The sequence below is a fragment of the Aethalodelphis obliquidens genome, unplaced genomic scaffold (assembly GCF_003676395.1).
Source record: "Aethalodelphis obliquidens isolate GAN/ISIS:26980383/991018 unplaced genomic scaffold, ASM367639v1 scaffold7, whole genome shotgun sequence".
NCBI lineage: Eukaryota > Metazoa > Chordata > Mammalia > Artiodactyla > Delphinidae > Aethalodelphis > Aethalodelphis obliquidens.
Genome location: NW_020837951.1, coordinates 6,090,762 through 6,115,934, shown reverse-complemented (window position 1 = coordinate 6,115,934; position 25,173 = coordinate 6,090,762). Strand labels below are relative to the sequence as shown.

Here is a 25,173-nt window from a genome sequence, read left to right as displayed (position 1 = left end):
AAAGGGGGATAATGCTTATACCTACCTCCTATCTCATCAGATTGTTCCAAGGATTAAATGCAAAAATGCACACAAAAGGTCTAACGAAGTGCCTGATAAGGGCTCAATAAATTCCTATCACTACAACCACTTCGTCAAAAATTTCAGTGTGAAGAGCCTCAAAAAAACCAAAGGACTAAAAGACAAGCCACGAACTTGGCATTTTCCACCGAGTCAACGCTGCTCGGGAAATCAGTCCCATCAACGGCCAGGCACCCTGGCGGTACCCCCACCCTTTGGAAAGCGGGGTGACTCGGTGGGCCGAGTCGCGCAGGCCCAAGGTCGCTTTCCAAGCTCCGCCGGGCTGAGGCGACGACCGGGCTGGTCCTGCCCAGCGACTGCTGCCATGGCAACCGCCACAGGGTCCCCACTGGAGGCGCCACCTCTTCTGGCTAAACCTAAAGTCCTCACAGCGGAAGCCAACTGAACGGCCTCGAAGTAGCCAGCTTAGGCCTCTCGGCGACTTCCCGGGCCCCACACTCCAAGAAAAAAGCCACAGTCCCCGCGCCGCTGGCCGCGGAGCCCCTGACCCCACCTTCCAGGCCCTTCCGGCGGCCGCCGCCCTTTAACCCCCGGAAGTGGGCGGGAGAGGAAGCGGCTGGTGATGCTGGAACAAATATGGCCGCCCCGGCGCCCGTCGGCTCTTTGGGCTCCCGCAGTCCTCGGCTGACCGCCGGCCTTCGGCTGTTCCCACTACTGGGGCTGCTGCAGCTGCTGGTCGAGCCTGGCCTGGGCCGCGTCCACCACCTGGCGCTCAAGGTAAGGCCGACCGGGGCCGGGTAGGAGCGGGCCGGGGGCCGGAGGCCGCGGCCGCTCCCGGGAGCTGGGGGCAACTTTGGCCCAGAGGAGGGGGGGATTGTGAGTGTTTGGGTTCCCGCCCTTTTTCCCGGGCGCGGCCTCTCTCCGAGAAGGGTCTGTTGGGAACTCTGGGGATGGCGGGAGTCCCCTGTCTGTCTGGAAAGAGCAGGAAGATTCGAGCTGAGAGAGGGGAAGGGGCTGAACTGCGGCGTAACCCCGAAGGACTCCGGAGGCCGCGCTTGCAGTCCCTGCTGGTTTCCCTAGCTTCCTTGCCGACAGCAACCTGCTTTTCCTCCTCCCTTCTCACCTCCAACTTTCATGCCCCACTTCGCTTGTCCGCGGTCTCCACTTGTCCATGCCCTTGTACTTGGCAGAACCTTTGCCTCAATTTCTCGGTTCGGCTTCGGGCGCACTCTGGACTGATCAAAGCGGGTATCTCCAGGAGGAATTTCAAATCTCGCTTGAAATACGTGACCGGAAATTTAGACCCAACATTTAAAATATGTTTCTAATTAGAGGGCCTGCCTTTTTATCTCTCGCTCCTGTCATTGTCTGCCTAGGGAAGGGATTTATGATAGGCCTAGAATGATCCCTTGGATCTTGCTTTATAACTCAAAACATGCCTCCAGGCGATTCAGCAGGTTAATGTATCTGGAAAGTAGAAAACTAAATCGTTATGACTCAAAGCCTTGTGCATTGTTTTCATAATATACAATTTTCTTAGAAGTGTGGGATTGTAGAAAGTTTGCCTTGTTAAAACAGTACCTTAACAAAGCATTGTATTTTGTGAATGTACAGTTTAAAGAGTACAGAATCTGGATTAAAAAACCTGGCCAGACCCATACTCCATACCTTGGCTACCAGTTGTTCGTAAATAAAATGTATCCTGATTAAAATGGTTCTCAACCGCAGGAAGCCAAGTGAGTCTTGGCTCCTTTTGAGAATCTGCTGAAAGGTATTGAATCTCTCCCCAGAAAATGCAGGTAGAAATGTAGGCAAAACTTTCTTGGAATTTCTAGGGCTTTTATAATCCTGCGGAAACTTATCCATAGGCCCTAGTCCCCAGGTTTACGACTCCAAGAGATGAACTCCTAAAATTCTTTCACTTTATAGTTTGGGATCATGAGTCTTAGATGAAGTCATGCAACTGAGCTTATGTAGTTTATAAATTAGAGACAAAGCTAATACTAGGACACACTGGATCATGTCTCTTGGCTTTGGGCATTTCTAAAATTAAAGTGTCGGATGGCCAGCATCAGTAGGTAAATAAATACTGACCATAATGGTATAGAGGAAAAAGTATACTATCCTCAGTGGTAGAAGCAACCCGAGTTGGTGTAATTCTGGTGATTGATTTCTCCATATTGTGCTAAATTAATGAATATTTTTCATCTTTGTAATTGTTTCTCAAGTACTGTGGTGCCCTTTCCATAGTCAGTACTGTAGTTGCTCCTTTTCTCTTAAACAGTATGGTGTTTTGCCCAAGGAAATGGAAATCACCTGAAGAGAGCCTGTCAGAGCAGCAACATTAGATCATCTTCTTTTGCTTGAGACTGAGAGAAATAGAATAATTTCAACCATACACCAAATAGAATAGTATAGTGAACTCCCATGTAGCTGTCACCCAGCCTCAGTAACCATTAACCAGTGGCTAATTCTGCCCCTTCCCCACACAAATCACTTCTCACTTGCATTCTTTATTTTTTAATTAGAAACAAGTCTTTTCATTTTTTATTCAGTTTTCTCATCACATGCTACATTTTCCATCATTCTTCTGGTTTTCTCAGTCTTCTCAAATTTCTTCTCTTTTGTTCTTTCTTTAGATTCCTTAACTTTTTGAAACAACTTTATTGAGGCATAGTTTATATACATTAAAATTCACCCATTTTAAGTGTTCAGTTCAGTGATTTGTTAGTAAATTTACTGAGTTGTGCATCTGTCACCACTGTTCAGCCATAGAACATTTCCATCATCTCTGTAAGATCCCTTGTGTTGGTTTACAGTTAACTCCTATTCCCACCTCCAGCCCCAGAGAACCACTAATCTACTTTCTGTCTCCGTAGATTTGCCCTTTCTGGATATTTCATGTAAATGGAATCACACAGTATGTGATCTTTTGTGTGTGGCTTCTTTTATTTATGTTGTTGAGGTTCATACATGTTGTACTGTGTATTAGTAATTCATTCCTTTCAATGGCTGACTACTATTCCATTGTATGCATATACCACCTTATGCTCAGCCATTCACCAGTGATGGACATTTGGGTTTCCTTTTTTGGCTATTGTGAATAATATTGCTGCAGACATTCACATGCAGGTCTTTGTGGGGACATATGTTTTCATTTTGCGGGGTGATAGCTAGGAGTGGAGTAGAATTGCTGGGTCATATGGAAGATATGTATTTAACTTCTAAAGAAACTGCCAAAGCACTTTCAAAGTGACTGTACCATTTTCCAGTCCCACCAGAAACTGTGAGGGCTCTCCTTTCCACATATTGTGCCAGCATTAGTACTTATTATGTTATTTTAGAGTGAATCAAAGTCATCATGTTGTTTGATCCATAAATATTTCAGTATGTACCTATAAGAAACAGGGACTCTTTCAAAAACATAACTACAATGCCATTATAACAAAGAAAAAAGTTAATCTTTAATATCATGAAATACCAAATCAGGTTCAAATTTCCATTGGTCATAAATGGATTTAAACTTGTGAAAAATCAGAGTGGGGGCTACTCTTCATTGTGGTGCGCGGGCTTCTCATTGCGGTGGCTCCTCTTGTTGCAGAGCACAGGCTCTAGGCACGCGGGCTTCAGTAGTTGTGGCACACGGGCTCAGTAGTTGTGGCTCGCAGGCTCTAGAGCGCAGGCTCAGTAGTTGTGGCACATGGGCTTAGTTGCATGTGGGATCTCCCCAGACCAGGGCTCGAACCCTTGTCCCCTGCATTAGCAGGCGGATTCTTAACCACTGTGCCACCAGGGAAGCCCGGATATATGATATTTTAAAAAAAGCATTTCACAGAGGAAAAAACCCAAATGGCTGATAAACCTAGATGAGGTGCTCAAACTCATGAAGTACCAGGAAATGCAAATTCAGTCAACATCAGCCTTGATTTTCCCCAAAACTGGGAAAAATGAAATGTTTGATGACATCGAGTTTCAGTAAGGATGTAAGGAAACGTTCATATACTTTGGGGATCCATTTGGCAATTTCTAGTAAAATTGAAAATGTGCCATCTAGATATATATACCCTCAGTCCCCACACACATAGTGCATAAGATATGTACAGGGAATGTTCATAACAGCACTGTCACAGCAGAAGATTGGGAATTAACCTGAATGCACAAGTAATGCTTTGGGGAAATGGATATACTGTGATGTACATAATGATGGAACACAAGCAGACAAAGTGAGGAACTAGAGCATATTCAATGTATCAACACAGTTAGGTGCTCAAAGAATACAGTGTTGTCTGAAAATGCAAGTTGCCAGGCATACACATACATCATGACACAGTTTATCCAAATTTTAAAAACATAGCAATGCTATATGATGTTTATGGTTATGGATACGTCCAGTGAAAAATAGAAGCGCACTTAACCAATTTATGAGCTTGGGAAGCGATGGTGGAGGGGAATAGGATTCAGTAGAGGTACAAAGGCGCTTAACTTTGTCAATGAAGTTCTGTTCTTTTCCTCCTTCCCGCCCTCCCTTCCTGTGGCTCTGAAGCAACTACAATGCAGACATTTGGTAATTGTGGGGAGTGGGGAGTTGTATATTTGTCGCTATTCCTTTTACTGTTCTACAGCGAGGGGTATTGTGAGTCTTCTGAGGGCAAGGGCTCACTTGTCTCGCTGACCATTGATTGCGCAGGGCCTGACACAGATAAGGATTCAGGAAGAGTATGTTGAATGAGGAAATGAATGTGTGTCTGTGTTCCAGATTTTCTAGAATGAGCGCTTACTACTGGAAAAAGTATGGTTGCCAATGTTTATAAAAATAGAAATTCTTAGCACCTGGGTGGTGGGCTTGTGAGTGCTTAGTACGTGGCTGATCTTGTTATAGATGCCACCAAGCAGCAAGATTATGAATTATGGCTCTGTACCTTTCTGTTTTGTTTGGTTAGTACCACTGAAAAGCTACAATGACTGAAAAATGTGTTTTAAATATTCTTACATGTAAAAGGAAAACACCAACCTATTATTATTAGTTTATACCTGAGTGGTAAGGTTGCAGCTACTTTTCTGTACTTTTTCAATTACATTTTCTGTGAGCATGTGCAAGTTTTATAATTGAAAATAAATGATATTAAAATAAAACAGAGATTAGAGGGAAATCTCCAAATTCTGAATAGTTTTCACAAGGTGGTGAAATAGTAGTGACTCGGGGGCAGGGGAGAGCTTTGATTCTTTTTTCCCTAATATAGTTGTCTTTTTTTTTTTTTTTTTTTGCCACAGCATGTGGAATCTTAGTTCCCTGACCAGGGATCTAACCCGTGCCCCCTGTGGTGGAAGCACGGAGTCCTATCCACTGGACCGCCAGGAAATTCCCCATTTGTAATTTTTAAAAATTAAATTTGATTACAAAAACTATCCTATTCACTCTTAAAGTCAAATAAAAATGATTTTTTTGAATACAGTACTTCATTTTGAGAGGCATAGTTTACAGACAACCAAAAATGTTTTTTCTTGGATAAAGTGTAGATTAGAACAACAGAAGTTATAATTACCTTTCGTAAAACATTTGAAGGAGTCAAATAGTATTTGTTATATGACAAGTAAGTTTGCTTTTTGGTGACCTAAGAGCTTTTCTATTACGAGTCCAGTCCTTCCTGTTGCCTATCCCCTTAAGTTGGATTCTTCCGAGTTGACCACTGGTACCATTTGGTGTGTCCCTTCCACGTTTAAGGTCTTCGTATACACATTCCCCACACGTATGTTTCTTTCTTTCCTTTTTTTGGTGTAATCACTTTATAACATCTAAGTCAGGTCAGGGTGTGTGCAGAGCTCTTCGATGACTTCTAAGCCAATGTCCAGCCATCCTGGCCTCTTGCAGTCCTCCGTCCACAAAGCAGAGGTTCACCTGAGGGTGGCACTCCTGGATGCCGAGGCCCAAGTGCCCTTCCTCTTTACGCCTGCAGGCTGATGTCCAGCTCCTCTCAGTCCCTGCTCAAAGATGCCTTCCCAGTAAAGCTTTCTCTGACCAGCCTCGCTTAGCTGGCAGTGCTGCACGCCCTCCTCCTCTCCCTTCCCTGCTGTGTTTCTCTGTCGCGCTCATCACCGTTGAGCAGACGATGGCTCATACTGTTTATTTGTTCTTATCTGTCTGTCTCTACTAGAATGTAAGCTCAGTGAGAGAGGCCTTTTTGTTCATTTTTTCAGTGTTTTGTTCTCAAAACCTAGAGCAGTGCCCGTAGGTACGCAATAAATACTTGTCAAATGAATGAACTTTTTCATTTATTAGTTGTGGACATTTAAAAAATGTTAGTGTATATATGGGTCTACTTCCTTCTGTTTAACTACTGCAATAATACTTCATTGTAAGAGGGACTCACCATTTCTAAAAATCGTTCTTTTGTTGATGGAAATTTATAGTGTATTTTTATTCCTTGATTTTAGCTATTATAAACAAAGCTGCTATGAATATTCTTGTCATATAGCTTTGTGTATTTCTGTGGAGTAGATTCCTAGGAAAGGTACCAAATAGCCCTCTATAAAGGTTTTATCAATTGACACTCCACCAGTAGAGTATGAGCATGTTCAGAGTGTTCATTTACCCACATACTCCACAACACATTATGTCTTAGCTTATGCCAACCTGATAGGGAAAAGGTGACATCTTATTTTAAGTTAACTGTTGGTGAGGTTCAGGATCTCAGCATGTTTATTAACCCCCTGCTGGCCTTTAATTTCAGATCTTCTCTGTAGACCAGAAAATTTAGGAAAACTTATTTCAGTAAGAGTATACTTTTCGGTGTATATATGTTCTTAAATGCTGGTAAAGCATTTGTGGTGGGAAAAATAAAGTTGCATGCAAACAGAAAACATGAAAAAGAGAAAAAAAAATTGCACCCATAATTAAGAACCAAAATTTCACTTTTTAAAAAATAAATTTATTAATTTAATTTATTTTTATTTTTGGCTGTGTTGTGTCTTCATTACTGTGCATGGGCTTTCTCTAGTTGCGGCGAGCGGGAGCTACTCTTAGTTGCAGTGCGCGGGCTTCTCGTTGCGGTGGCTTCTCTTGTTGCAGAGCACGGGCTCTAGGCGCATGGACTTCAATAGTTGTGGCACGCGGGCTCAGTAGTTGTGGCTTGCGGGCTCTAGAGCGCAGGCTCAGTAGTTGTGGCACATGGGCTTAGTTGCTCCGCAGCATGTGGGATCTTCCCGGACCAGGGCTCAAACCCATGTCCCCTGCATTGGCAGGTGGATTCTTAACCACTGCACCACTAGGGAAGCCCCAAAACTTCACATTTTAAATAAACTTTTTGGGTAAAATTTTGGCTTAGAATTTCAATAATATTAAAGTTTTAATTTTACAAAGTAGTTTATTGCAAATAAGAACAAACCTTTCAGGGGACTTCCTTGGTGGTCCAGTGGATAAGACTCTGCACTCCCAATGCAAGGGGCCCAGGTTGGATCCCTGGTCGGGGAACTAAATCCTGCATGCATGCTGCAACTAGGATCTGGCGTGCTGCAACTAAGACCCGGCACAGCATGCATGCATAAATGAATAAATAAATTTATTTATTTGTTTACCAGAAAACCTTTCAAAATAGTCTGAAATAATCCAGAATGATCTGATGCTGCCTTTTTTCTGAGATCCTCTATGATAAATTACGTGTACATTAATTCAGATGGCTTCATCATCATCGTCAAACTAATGCTTATGTCTTTGTTTGAACTAGTACTTTTGAGATTATAACTGTGGGCCAGTTATGTTTCCACCAACTTCAGATAATATAAATCTACTAAGGAAGGCCACGAAAAAATATAAGTTTTTACAATCAACCATATAAATATGTACCTGGGAACAGTTCTGTATTTTGTTTATGTTCTGGTAGCCTTGACTTCTCATGAGTGAACAAATTCATTTAATTAACTTGATAAGCAGTTTACTGTGATTAGGAATATAACTTGTTTTTATGGTTATTTTTTTATTCCTCCCCTATATGGGGAGGAATGTAAGGGAACAAAATTGATCACAAGTTGATGGCTTGAAATTTTCTATAATAAAAAAAAATTTAAAACAAGCAAAGCATATACCATTTATTTGGTTGTAAAAAGTATTAATTTTCTATTTTGGCTGCACCATGTGGCATGTGGGATCTTAGTTCCCCGACTAGGGATTGAACCCGCATCTCCTGCATTGGAAGACAGATTCTTTACCACTGGACCACCAGGGGAGTCCCTGTAAAAAGTATGAGATGGATAAGAGCACAGGTTTGGGTTTTAAACAAACCTGAGTTAGAATACTGGCTTTGCCACCTACTAACATTACGATTTTAAGCAAGTTTTACCACTCTGAGCCTCATCTGTAAAATGGGCATAACAACATCTGTCTCACAGTGTTGTAATAAGAGTGAATGGTGATAGAGTTCTTCCTAGCACAGTACTGGGTACAAGGTCAAATGTTTGCGATCTCTGTGATCCTTGGAGAAACAGGCAAACCTTACTGCTCATTCAGTGCTAATGGAAATGATTTGAGTGGGCTTTGAAAATGTAATTAAATCTTCATTGCTTGTGTCAGATATTGTCATCTTCACCCCACTTTGGCAACTCCTTGCCTTGCCTCCTTTTACTCTGTCACTCTGCCAAGACACTGACATTGCTGCCTCTTACCTGGGAGAGTATCTGGAGGGACAGATGTGAGTGCTAAGGCTTCTCTCTTCCCCTCTCACACCCCATCCCCAGATGTTGCCTGTAGCACTCTGGCTGTAGCACTTACAGTGGGCGGGATGTTCATCCCAGGGCCCCCAGATCTCTGGCTTCCTTGTGGTAGAAGGAGAGGTTTCCTTGTTCCTGGACAGTTAGGCCTGGCTGTTGGAGATTTTTTTTGAGACTGAGTGTTTATCACTTCTTGGGCCTCAGCCCTTAGGGGTGTTTTGTAAATATTGGTTTATTTACATTGAATTAAATCAAAGTTGAATGAGTGGTTAGAATGTTTGACCTTCCTGTTTACTTTCAATCTCAAAGTTTGTGTCTCTATGATTTGTATAGTGAAATACAGTTTACAGAGTCACTTCCATACGTATCTTATTTGATATGGTGACATAATAGCTTAAAATGGAGTGTCAGAGGTTAGGTTAGGCGAGGGTCCTGCAGTTATTACTGGCAAATGGTAATACTTAGAAATAACGATTGATTTTTTTTTTTTTTGTAATTACAGATTAACACACGGTCTTTGTTAGAAATTTAGAAAATATAGAAAAGTATAAAGAAAAAATTGCTACCCACCATCCCACTGGTACTAACCTTTTCATGGTTTGATGAATTTCTTTCAAATCCTTTATAAATAATTGTAAATATGTATACCTTTTAATTTTTAAAAACAAATTTAGCTCTTAACTGTATATAGTTTGTTTCTGTTCTTTGCATTTAATATTTTTTCTAGCTTTATTGAGATATAATTGACAAATAAAAATTGTATGTGTATGGGCTTCCCTGGTGGCACAGTGGTTAAGAGTCCGCCTGCCGATGCAGGGGACATGGGTTTGTGCCCCAGTCCAGGAAGATCCCACATGGCGCGGAGCGGCTAGGCCCGTGAGCCATGGCCGCTGAGCCTGCGCGTCTGGAGCCTATGCTCCGCAACGGGAGAGGCCACAACAGTGAGAGGCCCGTGTAAGGCAAAAAAAAAAAAAATTGATTGTATGTTTGTGAATAGTTAAGATTTACTCTCTTAGCAGATTTCAAGTATACAGTATTGGGTTTTTTTAATAAATAAATTTATTTATTTTGGCTGCGTTGGGTCTTTGTTGCTGCGCGCGGGCTTTCTCTAGTTGCGTTGAGCGGGGGCTACTCTTCGTCGTGGTGCATGGGCCTCTCATTGCAGTGGCTTTTCTTGTTGTGGAGCACAGGCCCTAGAGTGTGTGGACTTCAGTAATTGTGGCACATGGGCTCAGTAGTTGTGGCTCGCGGGCTTAGTTCCTCCGTGGCACGTGGGATCTTCCCGGACCAGGGCTCGAACCCATGTCCTCTGCATTGGCAGGCAGATTCTTAACCACTGTGTCACCAGGGAAGCCCCAGGTATACAGTATTGTTAACTGTAGTCACCACGTTGTACATTAAATCTGCAGAATTTACTCATCCTGCGTATCTGAAACTTTGTACCCTTTGACCAACATCTTTCCATTTCCCTCTACCCCCAGCCTTGGTAACCACCATTCCGCTCTTTGCTTTGTAGAATTCAACTTTTTTAGGTTCCACGTATAAGTGAGACTGTGCAGTATTTGTCTTTGTGTGTCTGGCTTATTTAACTTAGCGTAATATCTTCCAGGTTCATCTGTGTTGTTGCAGATGACATGGTTTCCTTCTTTTTTAAGGCTGAAAAATAGTCCATACATAAACACACATTTTCTTTATCCATTTATCTGCTGACAGCTACTCAGATTGTTTCCATATCTTGGCTATTGTGAATAATGTTACAGCTATCTTTTCAAGATAGTGATTTTACTTCCTTTGGATTTATTCCCAGAAGTGGGATTGCTGGATCATATAGAGGTTTTTTTTTTTGGCCACGCCCTCATCTTATGGGATCTTAGTTCCCTGACCAGGGATTGAACCCGGGCCACGGCATTGAAAGCAGTGAGTCCTAACCACTGGACTGCCAGGGAATTCCCTAGAGTTCTAATTTTAATTTTTTGAGGAACCTTCATACTGTTTTCCATAATGACTCTTCTAATTTACATTCCCACCAACAGTGTACAAGAGTTCCCTTGTCTCCACTCCCTCATCAACACTTGTCCTTTGACTTTTTGATAATAGCCATTCTAACATGTGTGAGGTGATATTTCAATGTGGCTTTAATTTACATTTCCCTGATGATTAGTGATATTGAGCACCTTTTATGTCTTCTTTTGAGAAATGTCTATTCAGATCCTTTATCCTTTTTTAAAAAAATTATTTATTTATTTTTGGCTGTGTTGTGTCTTGTTACTGTGCGCGGGCTTTCTCTGGTTGCAGTGAGCGGGCTTCTCATTGTCGTGGCTTCTCTTGTTGCGGAGCACAGGCTCTAGGCACACAGGCTTCAGTGGTTGTGGCATGCAGGCTTCAGTGGTTGTGGCACGCGGGCTTCAGTAGTTGTGGCACGCGGGCTTCAGTAGTTGTGGCTCACGGGCTCTAGAGCTCAGGCTCAGTAGTTGTGGAGCATGGGCTTAGTTGCTCCACGGCATATGGGATCTTCCCGGGCCAGGGCTTGAACCCGTGTCCCCTGCATTGGCAGGCAGATTCTTAAGCACTGTGCCTCCAGGGAAGCCCCTTTATCCATTTTTAAATCAGGATATTTGTTTTCTTGCTATTGAGTTGTTTTAGTTCCCTGTATATTTTGGATATTAACTAACCCCTTATCAGATACATGGTTTGCAAATATTTTTCTTAATTCTGTAGGTTGTCTCTTCACTCTGTTGATTGTTTTCTTTGCTGTGCAGAAGTTTTTTGTTTGATGCAGTCACATTTGTCTATTTTTCTTTTGTTGCCTGTGCTTTTGGTTACTATCCAAAAAGTTATTGCCCAGACCATTGTTAAGAAGCTGTTTTCCTATGTTTTCTTGTAGTAGTTTTACAGTTTCAGGTCTCACATTTAAGTCATTAATCCATTTTGAGCTGATTTTTGTATATGGTGTGAGAAAAGGATCCAGTTTCATTCTTCTGCATGTGGATATACAGTTTTCCCAACACCATTTATTGAAGAGACTATCCTTTCCCCACTGTGTGTTCTTGGCACCTTTGTCAAAGATCAGTTGAACATAAATCAGTGGATTTATTTCTGGGCTCTGTATTCTGTTCCATTGGTCTATATGTCTTTATGCTAGTACCATACTATTTTGATTACTATAACTTTGTAATACATTTTGAAATCAGTCAGTGTGATGCCTTCAGCATTGTTCTTGTTACTCAAGATTGCTTTAAGGTCTTTGTGGTACCATGTGAATTTAGGATTGTTCTAGTTCTGTGAAAAATGCCACTGGGATTTTGATAGGGATTACACTGAATGATATGGATAGAATGGACATTTTAACAATGTTAATTCTTCCAATCCATGAATACAGCTTATCTCTCCATTTATTTGTGTCTTCTTTAATTTCTTTCATCAGTGTTTTTGTCGTTTTCATTGTATAGTTCTTCCTTCTCCTTGGTAAAATTTATTCCAAAGTTTTAAAAATATTTATTTATTTATTTTGGCTGCACTGGGTCTTAGTTGCAGCATGCGGGATCTTCGTTGTGGCATGCAGGATCTTTAGTTGTGGTGCGTGGACTTCTTAGTTGCAGCATGTGAACTTTTAGTTGCGGCATGCATGCGGGATCTAGTTCCCTGACCAGGGATCAGACCTGGGCCCCCTGCATTGGGAGTGCAGAGTCTTATCTGCTGGACCACCAGGGAGGTTCCTGTTGTTTTTTTTATGCTATTGAAAATAGAATTGTTTTCTTTATTTCTCTTTCAGATATTTTGTTATTGTATAAGAAATGCCACTAATTTTTATATGTTGATTTTGTCTTGCAACTTTACTGAATTTGTTTATTAGGTTTTAAAAAATATTTTTTTAATTTATTTATTTGGTTGTACCAGGTCTTAGTTGCGGCTGGTGGGCTCCTTAGTTGTGGCATGGGAACTCTTAGTTGCGGCATGCTTGTGGGGTCTAGTTCCCTGACCACGGTTTGAACCCGGGCCTCCTGCATTGAAAGTGTGGAGTCTTAACCACTGCACCACCAGGGAAGTCCCATGAATTTATTAGTTTTAATAGTTTCTTGGAGGAGTCTTTAGTGTTTTCTATATATAACATCATGTCATCTCTGAACAGAGACAATTTTACTTTTCCCTTTCCAATTTGGATACCTGTTATTTCTCTTTCTTGTCTGATTGCTCTGGCTAGAACTTCTAGTACTGTGTTGAATAGTGAGAGTAGGCATCCTTGCCTTGTTCCTGATCTTAGGGGGAAAGTTTACACCTTTTCACTGTTGAGTATGATGTTAGCTGTGGACTTGTCATATTACAGCCTGTATCATGCTGAGGTACATTCCTTCCATACCTGATCTGTTGAGCGTCTTTATCATGAAAGGATGTTGTATTTGTCAAATGCCTTTTCTGCATTTACTGAGATAATCATAGGATTTTTTCCTTCACTTTGTTAATGTGGTGTATCACATTTATTGATTTACGTATGTTGAACCATCCTTGCATCCCAGGGATAAATTTTACTTGATCATGGTGTATGAGCCTTTTAATGTGCTGTTGAATTTGGTTTGCTAGTATTTTGTTGAGGATTTTTGCATCTTTGTTCATCAGGGATATTGGCTTGTAATTTTCTTTTCTTGTAGTGTCCTTATAGGCTTGGTATCAGGATGATTCTGGCCTTGTAGAATAAGTTTGGAAGTGTTCCCTCCTCTTCAATTTTTTGGAAGAGTTTGAGAAACACTGGTGTTAATTTTTCCTTAACTGTTTGAATACTGATTCAGTCTCCTTATTCAGATTTTCTGTTTCTTCAGATTGAGTCTTGGTAAGTTATATGTTTCTAGGAATTTGTCCATTTCTTCTAGGTACTCCAACCTGCATTTAATGTTATATTGTTATTACTTTGCAGTATTAGGGGATAGTGGTGTGAAAATGGCTTTCACCTCAGATCTGTGTTGAAATCCCAGCTTTACCACTTAGAGTGTCCATAGTCTTGGGTAGCGTTTCATCTCTGAACTTGTGTCTTCATCCCTGTCATGGGGATACTGCTTTTAACCACACTGGGCTGAGTAAGGATTAGACATCATAGGAAAGCCCTTGGCACATAACCCAGTTCTTGGTAAGTGCTGAAAACAGGGAGTTGTGATGCTGTTGTGATTGTTTAAAATATTCAAAAACATGTTTTTAATAGCATTGTATTATCAAGTGAAATGCTATACAAAAGTGAAAAAAAAAACAATAAAGGAATAGAGTTTGTATGGAAAAAAATCACTGTTATAAGGTTACAATTGAAACATTTTCCCCCCCAAACCTAGAAAATAGACATTGTGGTGGACTATGTGATATAAAAATCGATTAACAGGCTTCCATTTTTGCTACACAGCATCTAAATGCGTGATAAATTAGAACAAACATACTTTTCAAAATTTAAACTTATTGAAGTATAATATACATGCTAAAGAAAATACTCATTGTAAGCATACAACTCAATGAATTTCCACTGTGTAAGAATACTTGTGCAACCAGCAACAATGTTACCAAGCATTTCCAGAAGCTCCTAAAGGCCGCATCCCCCAAGTGACTGGAAGGTCTCTCCCTACCAAGAATAACCAACCACCATCCTGAGCTCTATTGCCTTTAGCGTATTTCCCCCATCGTTTGAATTTGAATTTGTTATACCTATGGGGAATATGGCTTGTTTTGCTTAGTGTTATGTCTGTGAGATCCATCCACGTTGCGTGGGGCAGGAATTTTTTCATTTTCCTTCATTGTCCCTCTGTAGCCCTTCTCATCTATGGATTTTGCCGGAGTATTAAGCCCTAAAGTCCAAAGTGATCCATCATATGTAGCTGAATTAATTTCTGTCCTGTGAGTCTAGGATGGTAGTAGCCTTGTAATACCTTCGGGAGAACTGAGAAGATGCCCACTCAAATCATGTTCCGTGGAGGTTCATCTCTCGTAGAGTCCCAGGAAAGACTGGGAGCTTTAGCTTTTCTGGTTTTTTGTCCCCCCGCACACCCCCCCCGCCCCCGGTACAGTGAGGTCGGGCCTCTCACTGTTGTGGCCTCTCCTGTTGCGGACGTGCAGGCTCAGCGGCCATGGCTCACGGGCCCAGCCGCTCCGTGGCATGTGGGATCTTCCCAGACCGGGGCATGAACCGGCAGAGTCTCAACCACTGCACCACCAGGGAAGCCCAGCTTTTCTGGTTTTTGTGGTCTAGCAGCTCTCCAGTGTCTTCTAGCAGATGACTTCTGGAAGATAACAGTTAAGTTATCTTATCTGGCTTTTTTTTTTTTTCTCCCGCGGAGTGCTGGTTTGCTGCAAGCTCCTCCATCCCACCTGGAGGTGGAAGGAAGTCTAGCAAATGCATAGCTGGGCTCCTAGAAAGAGGAGGGAAAGTCCCACGGCCAGATAAAGGGGAGAGGGAGAGAGGGAGCTGAAACCCCAGAGGCAAAATAACACAAGCCAGGGCTGCCCCAAGGCGTAGAAATCTGGACCCAGAGCCTTGGATTTTGAGCAGCCGGTGAGGGAGAGCAGGAGCCAAAGCCCCAGACCCAGGCCGGGAGGGCCGCCGGGACTGTGTCCCTCTGCTCGGCTCGTAACAGCAGCCTCTCCAGAGCTCTGTTCCTCGAGTGAAAGAGTGGGCTAGGAAATAGAGCCCTCCTAACGGCAGTAAAACGTGTCTTAGCTATGGGAGGAGTCAGTTTGATTTTTCTGCTGAAGATCTGATCCTTAGCCTCTCATCACAGGCGTTTGGTGTTTGCAATTAGACTACCTCTTGAAGTCCAGAAGCTCCACGTCTAGAAATAAAAAGTTACCCCTCACACAAAGAAACAAACTGCTAGGAAAGTCAGCAGAGATGACCAAGAACAGAATTAGGGGTTTCAGAGCTCCTCAGTATGTTGTAAGAGAGCTATATTTAAAATGAAAGAAACAGCGGATAGAGTTCTAAAACATGAGCAAGAAACAAACACTACCATTAATGGCTCTGCGGATTTGAGGAAGAACCAAATCCGAGTTTTAGAAAAGTGCTTAGCATAATGCCTTGCATTCAGGAGCTGCTTAATAACTGTGCACATTTGGGCAAATAATTCTCAATATAAAACTCATGACTTTGCACAATGTGAAGCGTCTTTGTGGAACCTCAACTTTAGAAGTACTCACTAATATCATTGTTCCATTGGCCCTAAAATTTGTTGACTGAGTTGACATTGGAATCACCATTTTGAGATAGGTTCAAGTAACGTTCAGATAGTCCTGTTGTCCTGCAGTGGGAGGAGCCGCTTACACTAAAGCGCCTCAGAAGGTTTATATAAATGAGCGCATTCTTGGAGCAGCTTTGGCCTCTTCCTCCCGCCTCCATGTTTTGAGTGCCTACTGGATGCCAGGCCTTGTACTTGAAGGAAGCATGGGAGGATGACTAAAACACTGTTCCTCCTTTCCTGGAATCCACATTCCACAGGCCATCGAGTCTGCCCCCGGGACCCTTACAAATACACTGGAATGAATCGAATCTATTGTGTGTTTCCTTCTGCAAAATTGTTGCTATATTATGAGTATCTGATGAGTCTTCTTCAGCTTTTGGAACAAGAACACAGCTGTCTGTATTACTGAATATATAGAAACGTTGGTTAGGTAGCAGGGAACTAGGTAACCATAGTTTTCCAAGCAAATGAATATGTTAACTAATCAAGTTAACTTCTCCATGTTACTAATTCCACCACTGCAAATCCTTTTAGGATGATGTGAGGCATAAGGTTCATCTGAACACCTTTGGATTCTTCAAGAATGGGTACATGATGGTGAATGTCAGTAGCCTTTCAGTGAGTGAGCCTCAAGGAGCCACAGACAAGGACGCAACTGTAAGTGCCTTTCCAGGAGATCTTTTCTGTTGCTTAGGTGAAAGCTTCACCCCATACTTAAATATGAAGTATCAGAATGTAGAGAAAATTAAACTTGTGAGCGGGCGTCAGATAGTTTTATTCTTAGCAGTTAAGTTGTAATTCTTGAATAATTTTAGTAACAACTGATCCTTCTTACAAAATGAATGCTAAGGAAACTAAGAGGTGGCCAGACCAAAAGAGTCACCTTTCTGCTCTTGGAGTAATGAAGGTAAGGGCGCCCGGGCATCATGTGGTTATTTACTTCCATTGTTTTTACCTCCTCTTAGATTGGATTCAGCCTAGACCGCACAAAGAATGATGGATTTTCTTCTTATCTGGTGAGCGTCAAATGCGTGACCTGATCACTCCCTTCACTCGAACCCAAGACACTGGGTGGAAACACCCTGCTTCCGTCAGTGCTGTTTTCTTGAGGTGGTAGCAGCTTTGACTTGCAAGCATCTCTGAGCACCCACAGTTGTGTTATTTGAATGGAGTCTGGGCCACTTATTTGCTTAGTTCCTGAAAACGTTTTGTTCTTACTCTAGTGTGAATGAATAAGGTGGTGTGTAATTGGGTCTTCCTTTCTCAGGATGAAGATGTGAATTACTGTATTTTAAAGAAACAGTCTGCCTCTGTCACCCTTCTAATCCTAGACATCTCCAGAAGTGAGTAAGTAATTCTACTAATCCTTCAGTTCAATCCTAGAGTAAAGTTAGGGGGAATTTGGTAGTTAAGTTACCATTTATTGTCTGCCACATGCCAAATGTTTTGCTGAGTGCTGGAGATTAAAAACAAGATGAGGAAGACAGAGGTCCAGTCCTGGAGGAGCTTCTTGATGGATGAGGGAGACAGAAGAGCAATACAAACGATCACAGCAAACTAGAGAAGTAGTAGAGCAGAGAGACTGAGGATTGCAGAAGAGAAGGGAAAGCTTCAGAGAAGTGTTGGTGCGACCACGCTTCTCATGAATAGCCTTTACAGATGAGTAAGAAAGGGAAGAGCATTTTAGGCAAAGGGAACGTGATATACAAAGGCAGAGTGGTGTGAAATAGCATGGTGTGTTCAGTGAGGTGAGTGCGTTGTCTGCATCCAGCTGAGGGGAAGAGAGGAAGGCTCCTCCCCGTTCAGTGCTAGACACGTGCCCCTTGGTACGAGTGATGGTGCCAGCTGAGGTTGCGTGTCCACTCAGGCATGGAAACTTGCTGGTTCCTCCTCAGGCGGGATGGGGCAAACAAAATTGCGGTCTGGTAAGCAGGGAGAAGGGAGGAAATGCATATTAGGCGGGCTACTAATAATGCTCACTGCCCCTCGCGTGCTCCCCACGGCTTCACTTTAACATCTTACTGGGTTTTTTTTTACCTCTTGTTCCTTTTCCCTTGTACACCAATTTGTTGAACACATTGCACATACTTAGGGGGGAATGTGTACCTCAGAATTGTATGGTTGCTACAAACTTAAGCTTTAGAGTGAGACTGCCCAGGTCCTCGCCCAGCTGCTCACTGGCTTACTACTCTTGGGCAGGTTCTTTAACCTTTCTGAGCTTTCATTTCAACATCTGTAAAATGCGGACAATAGAATCTGCATCATAGGACATCATGGGACTGCATGAGATGATGGATTTAGAGCTGGAAACAACACCTAACTTAGAACACTTACTGGCCATAAGCATTACTTTGAACTCTTTTTCTTCTGTCTTGTTTGAATATAGAGTGCGAATAAGATCTCCACCAGAAGCTGGTACCCAGTTACCAAAGATCATCTTCAGCAAGGATGAGAAAGTCCTTGGTCAGAGCCAGGAGCCTGGCGTTAATGCTGTTTCAGCAGGGAGCCAGACTCAGAAAAAACAAGGTAAACTGTGAGGCAGAAGCGAGCATTTTCTTCACTACCCTGATCTGTAGATTCTGTTTTGTTCCTGAGTAAAAACACATACAATCTTAGCATTATTTTATTTTTGAGGTGATATAAAAATATGTAACAAAGAAAAATGTGGAAAATATGGGAGAAGAAACGTCATTTCTCCTTACTCCCTGTGTTAGAATTTTAGTAATTTATATTTCCTTCTAAACTTGTTTCCTAAGTCTAGAATATTTGATTTTTAAAACTCATACACGTTTATAATTTTATAAGCATCCCTGTTCACTCAACTTTAAGTTATTTCATACTTATCAGATATCCCATTAAATGGATACTGTAATTTGCTCAGCCTTTCCCCTTAAAGAGACATATTTCAACCTTGATGCTATTATATTAAAACATTGCTACATCAGACATTGTTATTTGTAGATTTTTTTTCATATGTAGAACTTTCTTTAGGATGGGTTCCCAGAATTGGAATTTCTGGTTCAAAGGATATGAATACTTTTGAGAATATTGATACATATTTTCATTCCTCTCCACATGAGTGGTGTGAATTTATACTCCTATTGGGAAATATATAAGAATAGTGCCCACGTCACCATGTCCTAGACAATACTGGGTTTTTGGTTTTGTTTTGTTTTTTAAATTCTAAAGTGAAAGGCAAAAAGGTAGTCTTGATTTTGAAGTCACTTTTTTTTTTAAATTAATTAATTTATATTTGGCTGTGTTGGGTCTTCATTTCTGTGTGAGGGCTTTCTCTAGTTGTGGCAAGCGGGGGCCATTCTTCATTGCGGTGCACAGGCCTCTCACTGTTGCGGCCTCTCTTGTTGCAGAGCACAGGCCCCAGACGCGCAGGCTCAGTAGTTGTGGCTCACGGGCCTAGTTGCTCCGCGGCATGTGGGATCCTCCCAGACCAGGGCTCGACCCCGTGGCCCCTGCATTGGCAGGCAGATTCTCAACCACTGCGCTACCAGGGAAGCCCTGAAGTCACTCTTATTACTGAGGCTGCTCTTTTCCTCCGTATGTTGATTAACCAATTTATATTTGTCACCTCTTTCATTAACCGTTAGGTTTATCTAATAATTTATATGAGTGCTTTAAAGATAACTATTTATTGTATTATTTATGTGTCTTTTTCTCGGTTTGTCAAAATTCTAACCCAGATTAAAAGATGTGCAGAAATGTTACATTTGTGTGATGATGTAGTTTCACGTATGTGCACCATCTCCTCCTCGTCTAGGTTCCTCAGGCTCACATAACCATTCCCTGGGCAGAAAATCTTCTTTTCCTTATTTTTTTCTGAAACTCTCTCCCTTCCTGCAGGGAATTTGAGATGCTGTCTTCCTCACGAAGAGGGTCTTAAGTAAAAATAAGACACAGCTGCCCTCTCTGTTCATTGAAAGAAGTCATTAGCAATTTCTACACTCCTTGCTGTGGAAATAAAAATAGTATGCTTTATGCTAATATTATTTCCTATTTTTCCATGTATATAAATAAATCTCATGTATTAGATATATATGTATTTTAAACAATGATCTGTTTTCAAATGTAATTACTTAGAAGATAAGGAAGTCATTCCACGTGGTATCTCTGACAGTAACATGCACTAGGTTATTTAGAGATGATTTCCCTCGTCTGTACTGAATATTATCATTTATTAGATTGCATTTATAATAGAACAGTTTGCCATTTGCAGCTTCTACAGCTCAGGAGTGCTTGGGGTTCTAAGCAGATGGCATTTCACAAGATGGCACGTGGCCTCACCGTTTTGATTGTTTCAATTATTTGATATTAGACGAGCTAGAGTCTCATAAAATGATACTGTAATATACATATGAGCTGAATCATGCAATAATAACTCTTAAATGGTTCTGCTTCTAGACAGTGGAAAGTCTGAAAGAAGTACAGTGGATTCAAAGGTAAGAAATAACCTGACTTAAGCTCTCAGCTTTCCTGGGTGTAATATGTTTGTCTGTGTATGTGTGTGCGTATAGGAATGTATATACATATGTATATATGTACACACACAGGTGCGCACACATACATCTGCATGCCTGATCTACAGGGGGTTGCCTTCTGTTTGGGGAGATAACTTAGGCACTCGGAAACAATTTCAAAGTAAGACTGAGTGCTGAGCTATACAGCACTTACATGATAGAGGCTCAGATAGTGAGAGGAGAGGGAAGTGGGCTCTCGGAGAGCCCTCTGGAGAGAGGCGTCACCAGGGCTTGAAGTTTGGTAGATTGGGGAAGAAGAGAGCGAAGGAGGTGAAGGCCATCATGAGCAAAGACCGGAAGTGGAGATGAGCATGGCAGGTGCTGGGCACTGGCCTATTGGAAGTAAAAGCTACCTATTTGGGAGCAGAGAGAGGTGTCTTAGTTAACAGAGGGCTGGAAAGTTGAAGGCATCGATGCACAGAAAACAGGAAGTCATCGTGTGTTCTTGACAAGGATGGAATGTGATGCAGAAGGTGTTAAGGGAAGGTCATAGTTCTGAAGGAATGTGCAGGGTAGCCTTGGAGAGGGAGACAGTGAAACTAGAGGGACCAGGAGGAATGCTGTTGTGATAATACAGGTTTAGGGTGATGAGGATCTGAACTAGAGCAGAGCTTTGCAATCAGTCTGGGAGGTCATTTGGGGCTGGTGGGAGGGTAGGAGAAGAGGTAGATTTTTCCCCCCCCCCCAGAGGTGTAGGAAGTAGAAATAGCAGAAGGAAAAACGGGAAAGTTTTGGTTTGGGATATCTTGATTTTTCAGTGATGGGACATCCAAATGGCGGTATTTTATTTTGTTTTAACAGCTTTATTGAAGCATAATTGATATATAATAAACTGCACATATTTAAAGTGACAATTGGATAAGTTTTGGCTTGTGTGTATACCTATGAAACCACCACCACAACAAGAGAGTGAACATGTCCATCACCCCAAAGGTTTCTCCTGTCCCTTTGTCACCTTCCTGTCCCTAAGTAACAACTGATCTGTAACTATAGATTAGTTTTACAGAAGCTGCTATAAATGAATTATGCAATACCTACTCTTTTTTGTCTTCTCTCATTTAGCGTAATTATTTTAGGTTCGCCCATGTTGTTCCATGGGTCAGTAGTTCCTTCTTTTTGTTACTTACCTTCAGTCTGTCGTACTGGTGGCAGTTTGTAGATCATTTGAAGTCGGGGATAGAGCCCAGGTGCTGTGTCAGGGTGTGACCTGAGTTGGCATCCGTTGTCTAGCGGAAGCTTTAAGACTAGAGAGGTGTTCAGTAGTGAATATGGGGTATTGAAGAGACAAGAGGTAGATGAGAAAAGGAAATGGGTAAAGAATTACCATTCTCTGTGAAAGGTGATTTCATACATCTTGAAAAAATGGTGAATTTCTTTTTCAGTGAGCTTTTGAAGAAAGCTTGGGTTTAAGAAAAGCATGTTCTGGAGTTTTAAAATTTTTATTTTTATTAGCATGCTTTTTCCACCAGTCTCATTCTAAAATAGGTCGTTAATGTCTTTTTTAGGCAACAGGAGAGAAATCCTTTTCTGTTCGTAATAATGATGGGGCAGTTTCATTTCAGGTATGTATTCTCTTTCAGTCAAGCTTCGTAGAATTTCTCTCTACCATGTAAAAGGGTGAATTTTAATAGAAATTTTGAATTGAGGAGTAGAAATGTAGGTATGCTATGTGTCAGTCACTTGAATACAGTAGCTCTCTCCATAACAAACCTACAAGGTGGGTATTGTTACCCACCACTTAGCAAATCATAAATCTCTGAGAGAGAATAACTCAGAGTGTTATGTTCAGTGTGAGTGAGAAGGCCCATATTCCAACCCAGTTCTCCCTGGCTGTCCCCACACCTCTGCCTCTCCAATCCCATGCTGCCTCCCACTCAGAGTGTGTCAGAAACACAAACTTCTGTACCTGAAAGGACCATTGTCATCTTCTAGGGTGATGTTGTCATTTCAGAGATGAGTTCACTGAGCCTCAGAGGCCTGACTGACCTGCTCAGCTGTCACCATTGTTAACTGCACGTGAGTGTTTATGGCAGCATCACAGCCCATGTGTGGGGTCCGGGGGAGGACACTGGACTGGATCTCAGAGCACATGTGCTAGCTGGTGACCTTGGACAGCTCACTCAGCTTCTGAACCTCGCTCTTGAATGATCTGAAAATGGAAAATGAGGGCACGTGTCTCACAGGGTTGTTAGGTGTATCATTCTTCAAAAATAAAAGTGCTTTGTAAAGCACTATACAAATAATCTTTCATCATTAATTTGTAAGGATCACTGTCTCTTTCCTAACCAGTTTTCATTAATTGAGGTATAATTTGCTTAGAGGGAAATGCCCAGGTCTTACGTGTATGGTTCAGTCAATTCTGACAACTGCATGCACCCACATAACCCACTCTCAAGATTCTCTGTATTTTTACCATCTCCGAAAGTCCCCCACCCCTGCCTCTGCTATTCTGATTTCTTTCACCATAGATTCTTTTGCCTATCTAACAATTTTTATATTTTCTTTTAAGTTTAGTGACCATCGGTATTAACAGCTAACTGAGAGCTTTTGGGGTGCTCATCTGCTCTGAATCCTCAACAGCTTCCCTTCTGTCTCCGAGTAAAAGCCCAAGTCCTTCCACGTGGTCTGCAAACCTGCATGGTCCAGCTGCTGTCAGCTTTTTCACCTCAGCTCCTGTTTCCTCCCCACCCCCTGCTTATTACTCTCTTCCAGCTACACAGGCCACCTTGCTGCTGGTAGAAAAGATCAGGCCTTGGGCTCTGCTCTAGCTGTACCTGCTGGAGGGACATTCATCCCTCAGAATCTGTGTGATCAATTTCTTCCTCCTTCAAGTCTCTGCTCAAATGTCACCTTTTCAACAAAGCTTCCTCCAATCGCCCTGTTTTAAATGCAGCACCCCCCGCCCCACCCTGGCTCTGTTTTTTCCCTTAGTGCTTCTTTCCAACATACGGTATACTTGTACTTATTTATTGTATTTATTATCTGTCTCTCCCTTTAGAAGGTAGCCATAAGGGCAAGGATTTCTATCTGCTTTTTTTTTTTTTTTTTTTTTTTTGCATTATGCGGGCCTCTCACTGTTGTGGCCTCTCCCATTGCGGAGCACAGGCCCCAGACGCGCAGGCTCAGCGGCCATGGCTCACGGGCCCAGCCGCTCCGCGGCATGTGGGATCTTCCCAGACCGGGGCACAAACCCACGTCCCCTGCATCGGCAGGCGGACTCTCAACCACTGCGCCACCAGGGAAGCCCTCTATCTGCTTTATTGCTGCTGTATATGAAATTCCTCATCTTGGGCCTGGCCCATAACAGGCTGCCCATCAGTCATTATGGAGATGAATGAGTGAGTCAGACATCGTGCTAAGTACTTACATGTCATCATTATCTCAGTTCATCCTCCCAACAGTCTGTGAATTAGGTACTATTATTATTCTCCTTTTACAGATGAGGAAACTGAGACTCAGAGAGGTTAAGTAACTTGCCCAAGGGGAGGGTTCAAACCCAGGTTTGTCTGACTCCAAGGCCCATGTGTTTAATCACTTTGCTTTACTACCTTCTTAAGAAAATACAAAAGGTACTTTTCTGTCTTCTTTCCCTCACTTTAAAATGTTTGTTAATAAAATAAGTATTTTGAATGTTTCTTTTTTAAGTCACAAAAGGAAAGCATTTATAGGATACACATTTGTCAGTTACTAGTGCTTTGTGTCAAGGTGAGTACTGAGGGGAAAGCAGCATTTGTGGTGATTCAGAACAATTGCTTCAAAAGCCAGTTCATAGGGTTCTTGGGATGCATAGAACAGGCAGCACACAGAATGGGCCGCTCGCTTTCTCCCTGGCTTCCCCTCTCCTTGTAAAGAAGCCGGCAGGTGGCTCCTTAGTGTTCTGCTACCCAGTGTCCTCCCAGTTTTGGACAGTACGGTCATTCTGAGCTTTTCTGCTCCATCCACAGAGGAGGTCTGATAGTTTATCTACCTAGAGCTGGAAAGGGACTGTCAGGGCTTACCCCAACCCTAAAATTTTCATTTTTGCTTTATTTTGTTTTGTTTTTTTTCCTTCAAGTGTCAGGTGTCTACTCTGATCCACCATGATGGTTCTATTGATTTTTTTTTTTTTTTTTTTGCGGTTCGCGGGCCTCTCTCTGTTGTGGCCTCTCCCGTTGCGGAGCACAGGCTCTGGACATGCAGGTTCAGCGGCCATGGCTCACGGGCCCAGCCGCTCTGCGGCCTGTGGGGTCTTCCCGGACCGGGGCACGAACTCGTGTCCCCTGCATCGGCAGGTGGACTCTCAACCACTGCGCCACCAGGGAAGCCCCCTATTGATTTTTTAAAAAAATATTTTTTAGAAATTTCATGAGAGTCTTACTTTTGTAATTAAAATTACATGTTTAGAAAAGTTTTCTTTTTGTGGCTACCTTGGGTGGACGGGAATACATGCTCTGACTTTACAGTGAAGAGTTTGGGACATGGTTTAATGCTAATAATTTCAGCTTGAATAATTCTTGGTCTTTTCTTTTCGTCTTCTTGTCAGATGTCTCTTTTTTCCCCCCATTCTTTTAAATTTTGAGATATAGTACCTATAGAAGAGTGTATAGTACTTACGTTGAGTACACGTAATTATAAATAATCATCTTTGTAACCATCACTTGGGACGAGAACTAGAACAGTGCCAACACCCCAGAGCCCCCTTGTGGCCCTCATGCTCCTCTCAACTCTAGAGTAGC

At 42.2% G+C, this 25,173-nt stretch overlaps 1 protein-coding gene across 3 annotated transcripts in view; it reads left to right on the top strand.

The window, feature by feature from the left end:
* The first annotated feature begins 217 nt into the window (after positions 1–217).
* The window catches only part of GPR107 (G protein-coupled receptor 107), a 43,644-nt gene continuing 18,688 nt past the window's right edge, over positions 218–25,173 (top strand). Inside the window, exons 1-7 of one of the 3 annotated variants that reach the window (XR_003432442.1) lie at positions 218–798; positions 16,461–16,583; positions 16,892–16,942; positions 17,194–17,269; positions 18,313–18,452; positions 20,343–20,380; positions 21,964–22,020. Coding sequence is in view for 2 of the 3 variants with exons in the window: in XM_027104536.1 (XP_026960337.1) it covers positions 658–798; positions 16,461–16,583; positions 16,892–16,942; positions 17,194–17,273; positions 18,313–18,452; positions 20,343–20,380; positions 21,964–22,020 (630 nt within the window). In the remaining variant the exon portion in view is untranslated. Of the gene's footprint in view, positions 799–16,460; positions 16,584–16,891; positions 16,943–17,193; positions 17,274–18,312; positions 18,453–20,342; positions 20,381–21,963; positions 22,021–25,173 lie in introns of all 3 variants that reach the window. The other 2 variants (XM_027104536.1, XM_027104535.1) reach the window with 2 other exon arrangements.